Here is a 15,159-nt window from a genome sequence, read left to right as displayed (position 1 = left end):
TCTACTCTGGTTAGAGCCTGTTTGTGCTGTCCTCTGAAGGGAGTAGTACACACCGGTGTAGGAAATCTTCAATTTCTTAGCAATTTCTCGCATGGAATAGCCTTCATTTCTAAGAACAAGAATAGACTGTGGAGTTTCAGATGAAAGTTCTCTTTTTCTGGCCATTTTGAGCGTTTAATTGACCCCACAAATGTGATGCTCCAGAAACTCAATCTGCTCAAAGGAAGGTCAGTTTTGTAGCTTCTGTAACGAGCTAAACTGTTTTCAGATGTGTGAACATGATTGCACAAGGGTTTTCTAATCATCAATTAGCCTTCTGAGCCAATGAGCAAACACATTGTACCATTAGAACACTGGAGTGATAGTTGCTTGAAATGGGCCTCTATACACCTATGTAGATATTGCACCAAAAACCAGACATTTGCAGCTAGAATAGTCATTTACCACATTAGCAATGTATAGAGTGTATTTCTTTAAAGTTAAGACTAGTTTAAAGTTATCTTCATTGAAAAGTACAGTGCTTTTCCTTCAAAAATATGGACATTTCAATGTGATCCCAAACTTTTGAACGGTAGTGTATACATATACACCCACACACACACTCACACACTCACACACACACACTCCCCCTCCCCGTGTCTGTGTGGGTTTCCTCCGGGTGCTCCGGAAAGACATGTAGGTCAGGTGAATCACTGTACTAATTTGTTCCTAAGTGGGAGTGTGTGTGTGTGTGTGTGTGTGTGTGTGTGTGTGTGTGTGTGTGTGTGTGTGTGTGTGTGTGTGTGTGTGTGTGTGTTGGCCCTGAGTGATGGCCTGGCGGCCTGTCCAGGGTGTCTCCCTGCCTGCCGCCCAATGTCTGCTGAAATAGGCTCCAGCATCCCCGTGACCCTGAGAGCAGGATAAGCGGTTCAGATAATGGACGGATGGATGGACGGACGGATGGATGGACGGACGGATGGATGGACGGACGGATGGATGGATGGATGGACGGAGGGACGGATGGATGGATGGATGGATGGATGGATGGATGGATGGACGGACGGACGGACGGACGGACGGATGGATGGACGGACGGACGGACGGATGGATGGACGGACGGATGGATGGATGGACGGACGGACGGATGGACGGATGGACGGACGGATGGATGGATGGACGGATGGATGGATGGACGGACGGACGGACGGATGGATGGACGGATGGACGGATGGATGGATGTAAATGGCAATGCCCGTTTTTCTGGGATGGACCCGTAATTGCAGTGTCTTTGTCTATTGATAGATTTGTTTAGCCAAGTTTCAGACAAAAAAAAGAATATCAGTACCAGATGTCTTGGCCCAGATTTTCACGAGATCCAATTAGGAAGTCGACTTCTGACATTTAGGGGACTAAATACAATACCAACAACTTCATTCATCCCGCCAGGGGCAATTTGTTTGGAGAAGCTTGTGAACACAAACCACAGTAACGTGAAACCAAACACATAACACAAACAATAACTAATAACACCCCAGGGAGATAATGTGGAATAACATCTGTAAACGTACACAGTAAACAACACAATAAGATAAACTTGATAAAGACAATAAAACAGTCTGATGTAAAACACTATCGAGCAGTTAGCAACAGGTGTGCATGATTGAGAATAACGGTCAGTTTTACAAGCAGGTAAAACAGCGACGCCCTGGTGGCAACAGAGAACATTCACTTGCTAGAACATGTCCAGAAGAAGTCCACATACCTGCTGCCTTCTGGAGGACTTGTTGGTTCAGAGCTCTTCGTTTCACTGCGGTGATCTTGGAACAGATTTTAACAATGCTGTTCAGGCTGTTTCTGTCTTTCACCGCGAGGCTGTGAAACCAGCAGGTCAAAGAAAAGCTGAGAAGACTCTCAATAAAACTGATAAAAGCAACAGAGGACGACGGGCCTGACAGACAAGGAATTTAGTTTACACAGAAGGTAAATTCTCTGTTGCCCCCGTTTCACAATAGCCCCAGAGTTCACATCACATTTAAGGTGCTCATCAGTGATGGTGCCCAAATATTTGTATGATGGAACCATTCCACACCTTCAGTATGTATGATGCTGCATCTCTGTTGCGTCTAAAATCAATAATCAGTTCTTTGGTTTTAGAAACATTAACGCCTAAGAAGTTGTGCTCACACCAAGAGATGAAGTCAGGGGGCGTCCGGGTGGCGCGGCGGTCTACTCCGTCCGTTGCCTACCAACATGGAGATCGCCGGTTCGAATCCCCATGTTACCTCCGGCTTGGTCGGGCGTCCCTACAGACCCAGTTGGCGTGTCTGTGGTTGGGAAGCTGGATGTGGGTATGTGTCCTGGTCGCTGCACTAGCGCCTCCTCTGGTCGGTCCCGGGCGCTTGTTCGGGAGGGGGGAGGGAGAACTGGGGGGAACAGCGTGATCCTCCCACGCGCTACGTCCCCCTGGTGAAACTCCTCACTGTCAGGTGAAAAGAAGCAGCTGGTGACTCCACATGCATGGGAGGAGGCATGTGGTAGTCTGCAGCCCTCCCTGGATCAGCAGAGGGGGTGGAGCAGAGACCGGGACGGCTCGGGAGTGGAGGGTAATTGGCCGGATACAACTGGGGAGAAAAGAACCCCCCCCCCCCCCCCTGAAAAATGAATGCTTTGTTACTTGTGTGTTACTGACATGGATGTGAACACGCAGTTTGTTATTCTGATGGTGTTCTTCGTGGTCATTTATATCCACAAAACCCTTTGGTTACAGCACACGCGTGTCCACGGGCAGCCGCAGTGGGATTTGAACCTGCGGCGGCGGTGGCGGCGGCGGCGCCTCGCTCTGCCCGTGGAGCAGCGGAGGACTGCAGCGTGCCGGAGAGTGGCTGCAGAGGAACAGCAGAAAGCAGGTCAGGTGCGGTTCAGCGGGTTCTCCTGCGCCGAGCCGGGAATACTAATCTGACAGATACCGACACACCAGGCTTCATACGGCAGGCAGGCAGGCAGGCAGGCAGCAGACACACACATACACACACACTAAAGCAAGCCACAGGAGATAAAGAGACTCACACGCACACGAGATGTACACATTTATGTACACACACAGAAACACACTTTCTCTCGCTCGCTCACGCTCTCTCTCTCTCTCTCTCTCCTCGAACACATTCTTGCCACGAAAAGAGAAAATCCACACACCGCATATATACACACACACACCGCATATATACACACACACCGTATATATACACACACACACCGCATATATACACACACACACCGCATATATATACACACACACCGCATATATACACACACACACCACATATATACACACACACCGTATATATACACACACACACCGCATATATACACACACACACCGCATATATATACACACACACCGCATATATATACACACACACCGCATATATACGCACACCGTATATATACACACACACCGCATATATACACACACACCGCATATATACACACACACCGTATATACACACACACCGCATATATACACACACACTGCATATATACACACACACCGTATATACACACACACCGCATATATACACACAACACACACACACTCGGGTCACATATAGAGACAGAACTGCTGCAGGAGCTGAACGGGAGGAGGTGATTAAGTTGGAGAGAGAGAGAGAGAGAGAGAGAGAGAGAGAGAGAGAGAGGAGGCAGAGAATGTCAAAGATATAGAGAGCGTGGACAGGGCAGATATGTATACGGCATGTTTTAGAATAAGGAGCGTGCTAGAGGCGTGAGGTGTTATCAAAGAAAAACATGGCACAGGGAGAGAGAGACCTTTCCAACAATGCATTTGGTTTGGTCCCAAGACAAAGTTCTTTATTTATTGGGATTTTTCTCCCAAATTGTGTCCGGCCAATTACCCCACTCTTCCGAGTCGCCCCGGTCTCTGCTCCACCCCCCTCTGCCGACCCGGAGAGGGCTGCAGACCACCACATGGCTCCTCCCACACATGTGGAGTCGCCAGCTGTGTCTTTTCACCTGACAGTGAGGAGTTTCACCAGGCGGACATAGCACATGGGAGGATCATGCTATTCCCCCCCAGTTGCCCCCCCCCCAAACAGGCGCCCTGACTGACCAGAAGAGGCGCTAGCACAGCGACCAGGACACATACCCACATCCGGCTTCCCACCCACAGACACGGCCAATTGTGTCTGTGGGGACGCCCGACCAAGCCGGAGGTAACACAGGGATTCAAACCGGCGATCCCCATGCTGGTAGGCAATGGAATAGACTGCCACACTACCCGGACGCCCACAAAGTTTTATTTTGAACATTTCATGGACAGCCCTGGCACAGGCCTTGTTTCAGAGAGCCCTTTGGAGGCCCAACACAGGAAGTGAAAGGTCTTAGTTTTTGGTCTGTTTTTGTGGAAATAGGGACAAACATCATTTAAGGTAATCATTTTGACTAATTTATGAGCCGCATATTTGATTTGGCAAAGATGCTACGCCGGATGCCCTTCCTGATGCTACCCTCCCCGTTTATGCGGGCTTGGGACCGGCACTAAGACAAAGCAAGAGAGACAAGATTGAGGTGGTTTGGACATGTGTGGAGGAGAGATGCTGGGTATATTGGGAGAAGGATGCTGAATATGGAGCTGCCAGGGAAGAGGAGAAGAGGAAGGCCAAAGAGGAGGTTTATGGAGGTGGTGAGGGAGGACATGCAGGTGGCTGGTGTGACAGAGGAAGATGCAGAGGACAGGAAGAGATGGAAACAGATGATCCGCTGTGGCGCCCCCTAACGGGAGCAGCTGAAAGTAGTAGTAGTAGTAGTAGTAGTAGTAGTAGTAGTAGTAGAAGATTTTTGACTAATTTACACCAAGCTATTAATTCTGGCCTACTTTGAAGCCTATTTTTCTGATGAAATTTAAGATTTTTCTATTCAGACCTAACCCTGTGGTAATGCCCTGGATGGTCAGCAAGATGTAATATGTAAAGGTGACTTAACAAACTAACTAACTAACTAACTAACTAACTAACTAACTAACTAACTAACTAACTAACTTAACTTTCATCTCATGTCTTTGGCCTCCAAAGGGTTGAAAGTAGGCCTGTGCCAAGGCTGTCCATGAAATGTTAAAATAAAACTTTGTCTTAGGACCAAACCAAATACATCGTTGGAAAGGTCTCGACCTGTAGAGTAACATTATGTAAGTCCGAAGATTGTAAATGGCTCCTGCTTTGAGATATTGACCTCTGAACCTTGACGTCAGTGTACAAACCCCAATTCCAGTGAAGTTGGGATGTTGTGTAAAATGTGAATAAAAACATAATAAAACGATTTGCAAATCCTTTTCCACCTATATTCAACTGAATACACTACAAAGACAAGATATCTAATGTTCAAACTGATAAACTTTATTGTTTTTTGCAAATATTCCCTCATTTTGAATTTGATGCCTGCAACACGTTCCAAAGAAGCTGGGACAGGGGCATGTTCACCACTGTGTTACACCACTTTTCCTTTAAACAACACTCAATAAGCGTTTGGCTCCTTTCCCCTCTGGTGGAGACACACTTGGCTGGATTGATTGTCCAGCCTGCAGAATGCAGGTGCTGCAGGACTTCCCTCAGGTGTCCCATGTGATCGTCCCAGGTGGTGCTGTAAATGACAATATTGTCAAGATATACGCAAGCAAAATCAGAGGGGCCACAGAGTACCTGGTCCATCAGTCTTTGAAAAGTTGCGGGGGCACCATGCAGCCTAAATAGCAAGACTGTAAACTGGTAGAGCCCCCAGCACTGGTAACTCAACAACCGAACATGAAAACAAAATGACCTACAGATGTGTGGCTGCGAGTGCAGGCATAACAACAGTCCTGGATATGTTGACAACCGAAAACGTAAGGAGCTATTCAGACACAACAAGAAGCTCAACAAACGAGTGTTCTGGTGGTTACGCTGTCCCACTAGGGGACATCCCAGTGTAACCACAGCCGGCTGTTAGCTACTAGCTAACGGCTGTTAGCCACTTAGCTAGTAGCGAACAGCCATTTCTTTTTCACTTTTGTGTTTCTCACTCTCGTTCTCCAACAGAATTTGCCACCAGTTTGGGATTTGAACATGTGACCTTTGATTGACGAGCCGGTCTGTCGTCACCGCTGTTGTCCCATTTTAAAGACAGGGAGGTGTTAGGAGACAAACCATCAGGTTTTTATAGTTTAGAAACATAACGTCTCCCTCACCCCCTTCAGTCTGCCCTAGATTTTCTCTTCGCCCCCCCCCATCTCTCTCCGTTACTTTTAAAAGAACAACGAAGACCAACTCCAGGATAGCAAAGCCCTGATAGATCTTATTGTGTGTGTGCGCACACGTGTGTCTGTGCATCTTTGTGTGTATCGTTTGATAAAAAAAGATTTTTTGATGCTTCATTGAATTTGCTCCACACTTGTACTGTAGGACGAGTGAGAGATCTTGCAGAAGAGCTGCATATTAAACATGTCCGTCTCAAACTGCTCCCTCCTGACGGGGTGTGTGGAAAGCCAACCTGTGACGGACAAGTGTCCTCTAATGCAGCGGCGCTTCTGTCAGTCGTCTTCTCTTTAGGGTCTCTCTGTTTCCCCAGTTTTCCCTCTCTCTTTGTGTTTCTCTCGCTCTCGTATTTCAGTGTGATTTATTAACGTGAAAATTAAACTGGAATTAATCAAAAAGAGGCCAAAACAGAAAAAAGAAATGTTCTACATGAAAGGAAACGCATGTAAGAAGACATTTCAACGATTGTGAAACAAAGCAAACGATCAGCAGCACTTTGAGTGCCAGAAATAGAAGAAATAGATCAAATCTGCTGGATTCTGTTTGTGAAAGGGGAATATATCTGTCAAATGTGAGATTTGATAACATTTAAAAGGAAACATAGGTGTCCGGGTGGCGTGGCGGTCTATTCCGTTGCCTACCAACACGGGGATCGCTGGTTCGAATCCCTGTGTTACCTCCGGCTTGGTTGGGCGTCCCTACAGACACAATTGGCCGTGTCTGCGGGTGGGAAACCAGAAATGGGTATGTATCCTGGTTGCTGCACTAGCGCCTCCTCTGGTCGGTCGGGGCGACTGTTCGAGGGTGGGAGGGGGAACTGGGGGGAATAGCGTGATCCTCCCACGCGCTACCTCCCCCTGGTGAAACTCCTCACTGTCAGGTGAAAAGAAGCGGCTGGTGACTCCACATGTATCGGAGGAGGCATGTGGTAGTCTGCAGCCCTCCCCGGACCAGCAGAGGGGGTGGAGCAGAGACCGGGACGGCTCGGAAGAGTGGGGTAATTGGCCAAGTACAGCTGGGGAGAAAAAGAGGGGGGGGGGACATGAAGTGGAATAGTGTGTTTATTTGTTAAGTCCTTATAGTCTTGATGTTGTTCTCCCTCCATCCGTCACTACGTGACTCAGTTGCGTATTCTCTTGTCTGCCTTGCAACAACGTACGACTTCTGATCAGTCTACATCAGTGGTTGCCAGACTTTTTCGGTCGGTCTCTCCTTTCACAACGGAAAACGTTAATGCCTGCCACGCGTCAAATTAGATTAGACTAGATAGTTTTATTAGCCACACGACCAAGGCTGGGGGAATTTGTTTTTGGTACACATTCAGTACAATTCTGCAGCACAATATATACATGGACAACAACACACACTCCATGTATTGTCATGTACAATACAGTTACACAACGACAGAAACAAACATACCACGCATAGCAGTTAGGTGCATGGTGGTATGTATGTCAGTGGTGTGTGAGGAGGGGGCTGTAGGGAGGAATTCAGAGTCCTGATAGCTAGGGGGAAAAACTGGTTGTGAAGCGTTTAGTCTTAGTGGACAGTGGCCTGTAGCGCCTCCCTGAGGGAAGGAGCTGGAAGAGGTGATGAGCAGGATGTGAGGGGTCGGAGATGATCTTTGCTCACTGTACAGTCCTGTTAGTATATAGAGATTCAACTGAGGGGAGTGGGTTGCCTATGATATTGGATGCCTTGTTGACAATCTGCTGCAGTGTTTTCCATGTTTGACTGTCCGTGCCGCTGTACCATACTGTAATACTGTAGTACTGTAATACTGTAGTACTGTAATCCTGTAACACTGTAATACTGTAGTACTGTAATACTGTAACACTGTAATACTGTAATCCTGTAACACTGTAATACTGTAATAGAAGATGATGTTATGATGGACTGGATACTGGCTGAGTAAAACAGAACGACCAGTTGATGTTTGATCCGGTATTTTTTAAGCTGCCTAAGAAAGTAAAGTCGTTGTTGAGCTTTTGCAGTGACGTGTTCAGTGTTAATTTTCCACTTCAGGTCCTTGCTGATGGATGTTCCAAGGAATTTAAAAGAGTCGGTGGTGGTGATGGGGTCTCCGTTCATTTGTATGGGTGTTTTAGGATTTGGCATGCATTGGAAGTCAATAATGAGTTCTTGGGTTTGGGCTGTACTAAGCAGAAGGTCGTGGTTTGCGTACCAGGTGACAGCTTGGTCTCCTGCAGTGCAGTACTGGGTGTCATCGTTGTTGGAGATGAGGCCTACAATGGTTGTGTCATCTGCGTATTGTAGTATTTTCACAGAAGAGCTATCCATGGATGTGCGTGAAATGGGTGGTGTAAAGTGAGAAGAGCCAGGGGGAGAACATATACCAGCGACTTTGGTCCCGTTCACATTTGCATCATTTGGCTCGACAACCGAAGTTACTGAGCTCGTTAAACACGTGTTTACAACGCCAGCATGGACGAACGAGTAACAGGACTCGCTCCTGTATTTAAAACACTGTTTGTAAGTTTGTTATTGTGCAGTACTTCCTCTGAACAGGATCTCTAGTGTTGTATGACAGTTAACAGGAGGCCGTTTTGGAAACCCTGATTGTGTTGTGTTGTCGTCCACATCTGGATTGTGAAACTGGCGGTGTCAGTCTCTTAACACAGGAAGCTTCTTTATAGTTTCCCTCCGCAGCATTCCCTCATTACATTTTTGTTCCGCTTTGATTTTTTTTTCTCCTTATGGTCATTTCTCGTCTCCTTCCCCTCAGTTTGAGAATCACTGGTCTAGGGGAAATGCCCGGCAACCACCAGGACAGGACTGTGGTGGTACTGGTCAGCTGCCAGTGGTCACCAGTGCATGTTTCTTACAGTGTTGTCTTTCTGTATTTCAGGTTTATGACCGGATGTTAAAGCGCTACGCCAGATTGGAGGAGAGGGTCGCACACGAGTCCCGCCCCTAAGCCACATCCGCCAATCAGCCTGACATTCTCTCTCTTGATTGGACAATCGAAAAGGATTAAATCTTTTTTTTAAATCCATGGAAAAACAGTATAGGGATACATATCATTATTTTATAAAAATGAGACCTACTTGTCCTTTTAGAAGCACTGTGATTTCTTTTTTTCTTTTCTTTAACAAATATGTCCTTTCAGATCCAAAAGTGCCATGTGTTTTCTAACAGTAGAGTCTGAAAATGTAATCTGATCTTTTGTTGTTGGGTGATTAAACCTTGGAACTAAGTTTAACAATCCGACTGAATAACAATGACAGATACAGTAGCGGGTAGCCAGCCTACCAGAAGAGTGACTATTTTCTTCCTGATAAATAAACAGTTTAAAGGAAACCAACGTAGTGTTGCAAAGCAGCGGATCCTGGTGTTGTTTGTATCCCGTGTTCATCCAGCACACACACGAGGACTAGCTGACGTGTTACACGCATCTATGGAAAAAACCACCAAGAGTAACTACCGAACCGGAAGTTGAGCCGCATCGATATGCATCCATCCATTATCCAAGCTGCTTATCCAGTCAGGTCAAGGGATGCTGGAGCCTGTCCCAGCAGTCATTGGGTAGCAGGCAGGGAGACACCCTGGACAGGCCGCCAGGCCATCACAGGGCCCACACACACATTCACACCAAGGGACAATTTAGTACGGCTGATCCACCTGACCTACATGTCTTTGGACTGTGGGAGGAAACCCACACAGACACGGGGAGAACATGCAAACTCCACACAGAGGACGACCCGGGACGACCCCCAAGGTTGGACGACCCCGGGGTTTGAACTCAGGCCCTTCTTGCTGTGAGGCGACCGCACTAACCGCTGTGCCGCCGTGCCGCCCACAGTCAACATGCATCCAGGAAATGAGAAGAAATAGAAGAACATCAACGAGAGAATTTTGTCGACCATCGAGAGCGAAGCAGCTGCCAGAAAGACAAAGAAGTGAAAACCTGAACACAATGTGGAGTGAAGAAACCAAAAGGGTGAAGGAGGAGGTAGAGGAAGTCCTGGATGATGTTCAGCAACTCTTAGAAATCCTTCACTGACTTCAGCCTCAGCCATCTTCAGGACCGTATCCTGGGCAGGACAACTAGACATGACACACAAGTGGCTAAACATCTCAGTACTGGATGTAGACATGAACGTGCATAATGTGCAAGGGCAAGTGAAATAAACCTTACGATAACGCACGTGTTTACTAGGCGGTATCATTAAGCTCTTATCTGTGCCAATGATGAGCAGCTTTTATTTGCTCTTCCAGTCGTTACACAGGGGCAAAGGACTGGTAAACGCTGTATTTAGATGTTGCACAGCACTATAGCACAACCAACGCAGTCACGTGACACGTCGCGACCAGCGGCACCGCCCCTAACCCTGACGTCATGACGTCGACGCTGGGGCGTCGGCAGCCAAAGTCAGACCCCAGCCCGTTTCCAGACCAACGCTTCATGGCGACTCGTCGGCACAGTTTCCCGGACGAGCAAACGTTGCACATGTAAATCCTCTGAGCTCTGTGTCGATTCTGAAGTTTAATACACGTTCTGGCCCTGAAAATGATTAGCAGTGACGCTAAGTAGACTGACTGACCTTCCGCGAAGTCCCGCCCCCCCCCCTTAGCTACTGTTGCTATGCCCGCCAAGCGTTTCCGAACTATCCAGGAAGTAGCCGGAAAACAGCGAAACACGAAGGGGGAAATCGGCGCCTCGTGTGTGTGGCGCTGAGTGTTTTTATAGACGTTGGCGTGGACAAGATTAACATATCCTGCTCCCCATTTCAAATTAAAACTCCTAATAAAGAAGCGAAAGACTTTAAAACATGTTAAAATTACTGCTTCGATGTTGTTCATGTGATTTCTAGTATTTTCTAGTATTTCTGGTTCTGTCTTAAATGGTTGGAGCACATGGCCAACAGGGGGCGCTGTAGGTGTGAGGTATCGGTGACGTGACGCGTGTCACTAGTAGAGTGAGACGTCAGACGCAGGAATAAAACGCAGACGCCGGGACTGATGTTGTGTTTGTTTATGTTCCAGCAGGTAAGCTAATCAGATATCAGAAACAGAACAATATATGAAGGCGAGATAATAACTGCTAAGGTCTTAGACTGTGAGTGTGATGTGTAGTAACTAACTAGCTTTGAATAAAGGCGGTTTGGTCATTCCCGCTACCCGGGCGGATCCGTCTAATCTATGAAATGGGAACCAAGCTATGAAACCGTGTGTGAAAGAAATGTACAACAGCGAATGAAACAACTATCAACGAGGGTGTTTTCTAGTTAGCCCTTGCTAAGGTGTGTTGTGAACTGTTCTTAATTGATGTGTAAACGAGTGGAAGCTAATAACAGTTGCTAACAGTAAAAGGCCGCTCTCACGGCGGCTCTGACTAATTGTTGGCCGGGAAAACTGTATGTCGTTTCCGGTTACAAAATAAGAGTTCCCCTTTACGTCACACGGCTACAGTATTCAAGTTCATTGTTATGTTGTGTGACCATTGGGTTAAAGAGAATAATAAATGGACTTAAAAAACAGTAATAAGTTAAAAGGCTAAACAGTTAATATGGTAATAAATAGAGATTACAATAAGTTCATTGGATATAAATACACAAAGTACAAAGTTGCTATAAAGGTGTTTGTGACATGATCACATGGCTGTATTTTGAGTGTTTTTGGTTTGTTTAATATGTAACGTGTGTTGCTAGACGCCTGTCACTAGCTGTAGGTGTAAGGTGTCGGTGACTGACGCCTGTCACTAGCTGTAGGTGTAAGGTATCGGTGACTGACGCCTGTCACTAGTAGAGTGAGACGTCAGACGCACGAAGAAGACACAGACGCCAGGACTGATGTTGTGTTTGTTTATGTTCCAGCATGAGTAAAAAGGAAAATTAATGTGCTACACAAGAACCGGCCATCGCGTCATTCTTAAAAGTGTAACATGTGGGTAAAAGTAGCAGTAATAACACGTTAGCTATCAATACTAGCTAGTAGCTAGCTTAGCTTGGAGCAGACAGGTGTTTGTGGTGGTTCTGGATGGATGAAAGCTGGCCATGGGGTGGGTCTGCTATACTGCCAGATCTGTTGCCCACATCGCGCTTCTTGCCTTCTGGGTTTGGGGAAGGGACAGAGAATTACACCCCTGCAAACTTTTCACATATCCAGCATCCGGTCTGCAGACCCCATAGGCCCACCGCTTCAGCGTGTTGCTGTGTGTTTGAAAGCTTGACGGACCGTTGCTAAGGCGGGACTGGACCAGCACCGCTCTGGGGCGGGACTTCGCGAAAGGTCAATTTACATACTGTAGAGCAGTGGTTCTCAACCTTTTTGGGGTCCTGGACCCCCTGCGTATTTTTGATCTACCCTGAGGACCCCTCCACCTCATCTTGGGGGAGGGGGGTTGCAATTTGATAGAAACAGTAGAAACTGCATTTTAAATAGCATTACAGCATTTATTCACTCTTTGGGGCAAAAATAAGAGCTTTCAGTTGTAACTTAGATATAGTTAACAAAACAGAATTCTTATGCAGTAACTTTCAGATATATGTAACAAAACAGAATATGTATTCAGTAACTTTCAGATATATGTAACAAAACAGAATATGTATTCAGTAACTTTCAGATATATGTAACAAAACAGAATATGTATTCAGTAACTTTCAGATATACGTAACAAAACAGAATATGTATTCAGTAACTTTCAGATATATGTAACAACACAGAATATGTATTCAGTAACTTTCAGATATACGTAACAAAACAGAATATGTATTCAGTAACTTTCAGATATATGTAACAACACAGAATATGTATGCAGTAACTTTCAGATATATGTAACAAAACAGAATATGTATTGCACATGACTTTTGCGAGGTGGGCGATGTGTAGAACACGTTTATCGGCTTCAGGGACACACACACACACACACACACACACACACACACACACACACACACACACCCACCGTGTTCTAGTGAGACAATCTGGATGTAGCCAAAACCGCGTGTGATGGTTACCCAACAGAAAGGAAATAAAAGCGAAGGAGAGGCCCGGGGAGAAGATTGTTTTATGAGGGTTAACAGAGGAGGGGCGTTTGATTTAGTGTGCGATGGCGGCCGACCCAAGTTTCTCCTTGAGGAGAGGAGTGGTGTGGAGGAGCTCCGCCGTCCTCAGCGGAGCAGGAAGGTCACTCCGAACGAGAGACAAGTCCACCGAGAATTCCCCACCAGGTGGCCTTTCCCCCGCCGCAGCGTGCATGTCAGATTACAGGTATACTGCAGGAGGGACGTCATTTAAAACCAGCTCCTGCTCGGTGATTTAGCGCCGTCCCACCTGGACGTCCGGTACCGAGGCGGAGCCGCAGATTAATGCGTCGGCTCCCGGCGCTCGCCTTTGGAGAGTCTTTCAGATCCCGAGGCTTCGCCGGGCCGCTCGGTCGTATGGTAATTGGGGTTATGGTGCCACTGTTATCTTTGAGCTCAAGGGTAATGGCTGAGGCCCCGTAAATCTTGCAGTATGAATTCACACACACACAGACACACACACACATACACACACACACACACACTCACACACATACACACACAAACGCATACATTATCATAAGCATCCTGCAAAAATGGGAAAATCATCCATCTCTGAACTATATCTTATATTTTCATCTCTCTAAAAACCAAGGTTTGTGCAGTTGGCAGAATAAAATGGGTAATATGACGTCACGAAACATGAAAGTTAGATTCTGCAGCAGAGCAGCCTGAGCACACCTACTTACTGTCACCCTCTCTTCATAGATATATAGATAGATAGATAGGTGTGTGTGTGTGTGTGTGTGTGGGTGTGTGTGTGGGTGTGTGTGTTTTCAGCAGGTATACAGAGAGGTGGTGTGCTGTGTCAGTTTGCTGTGACATTAGACCGCCCCCAACAGGGAGGTCGGAGCACTGTGCTCATTAGTGAACCGTATTGATTGAGGTGTGATTGTGGCCTTCAGAAGACTCAGTCAACCCTGTCACAGGAGGGTCTGTATGGACAGTAGTAGCACAATACGTACACACACACACACACACACACACACACAGCCCAGCTGTGTAGTATAGTCTGGGAGTACTCTGAGCTTTCAGTCAGGCTCTCCTCTCCATTAATTAATTAATAAATTGAACGGTTCCAATTAACCTCCCACTGCCCTGGCAAGACGGCGTCCGCTCCGTGTTCAGTCTGTCTCCTTTTCAGTATGAGTGGTCGTGTGTTCATATCTCTTTTTCTGTTTGCATGTGTGTTTGTGTGCGTGCGAGTTTGTCTGTGTGGCAGATGACACTTTCATAATTAGTCCCTATGCCCCCCTCCCCCACTCCCTTGTAGGCCTAACGACCAATCCCAGATGAGTAATTAGCATATAGCTTAATTGGTAAAATTAACATGAGTTGTGATTAATTAAATTAAAATTGTTCTAAATAACTAAATTAAAATTGGATTCCAAAGGCCCAAAACCTGACGGTCCGGCTAGTAAAACGGCATCCATGTTATTGTGGTGCTATGGCAACGCGTGCTCTCCACAGGCTCCCAGTAATGCTGGAAGTGACTCGCTGGGCTCGTGTGATAGCCAGGCTGTAATTGTAATCAGGCTTCAGTGTCTCGTGCCGTGGTGAATACCTCCAACACGAGGTAATGCTTGCTCCTTTACTTGAACATTACTCTTTCCCATATCTTCATGCTGTGGCTGATCAACTTTATACCTCTGTAGTTGCTACAGTTCTGCACATCGCCCTTGTTCTTGAAAATCGGTACCAGTATGTTTCTTCTCCACTCCTCAGGCATCCTCTCACTTTCCAAGATTGTGTTAAACAATCTAGTTAAAAACCCCACTGCCATCTCTCCTAAACACCTCCATGCCTCCACAGGTACGTCATCAGGACCAACT

At 46.6% G+C, this 15,159-nt stretch overlaps 1 protein-coding gene across 1 annotated transcript in view; it reads left to right on the top strand.

Moving 5' to 3' along the window:
* The window catches only part of xylb (xylulokinase homolog (H. influenzae)), a 54,649-nt gene extending 44,318 nt beyond the window's left edge, over nt 1-10,331 (top strand). The window contains 1 exon segment of the mRNA XM_056299541.1: nt 9,151-10,331. Coding sequence (XP_056155516.1) covers nt 9,151-9,219 — 69 coding nt within the window. The 3' untranslated portion in view covers nt 9,220-10,331.
* The last annotated feature ends 4,828 nt before the right edge of the window (nt 10,332-15,159 follow it).

This window comes from Lampris incognitus, chromosome 19 (assembly GCF_029633865.1).
Source record: "Lampris incognitus isolate fLamInc1 chromosome 19, fLamInc1.hap2, whole genome shotgun sequence".
NCBI classification, from domain to species: domain Eukaryota; kingdom Metazoa; phylum Chordata; class Actinopteri; order Lampriformes; family Lampridae; genus Lampris; species Lampris incognitus.
The sequence above is the reverse complement of the archived record's forward strand: the minus strand, read 5'-3'. Positions and strand labels throughout refer to the sequence as shown.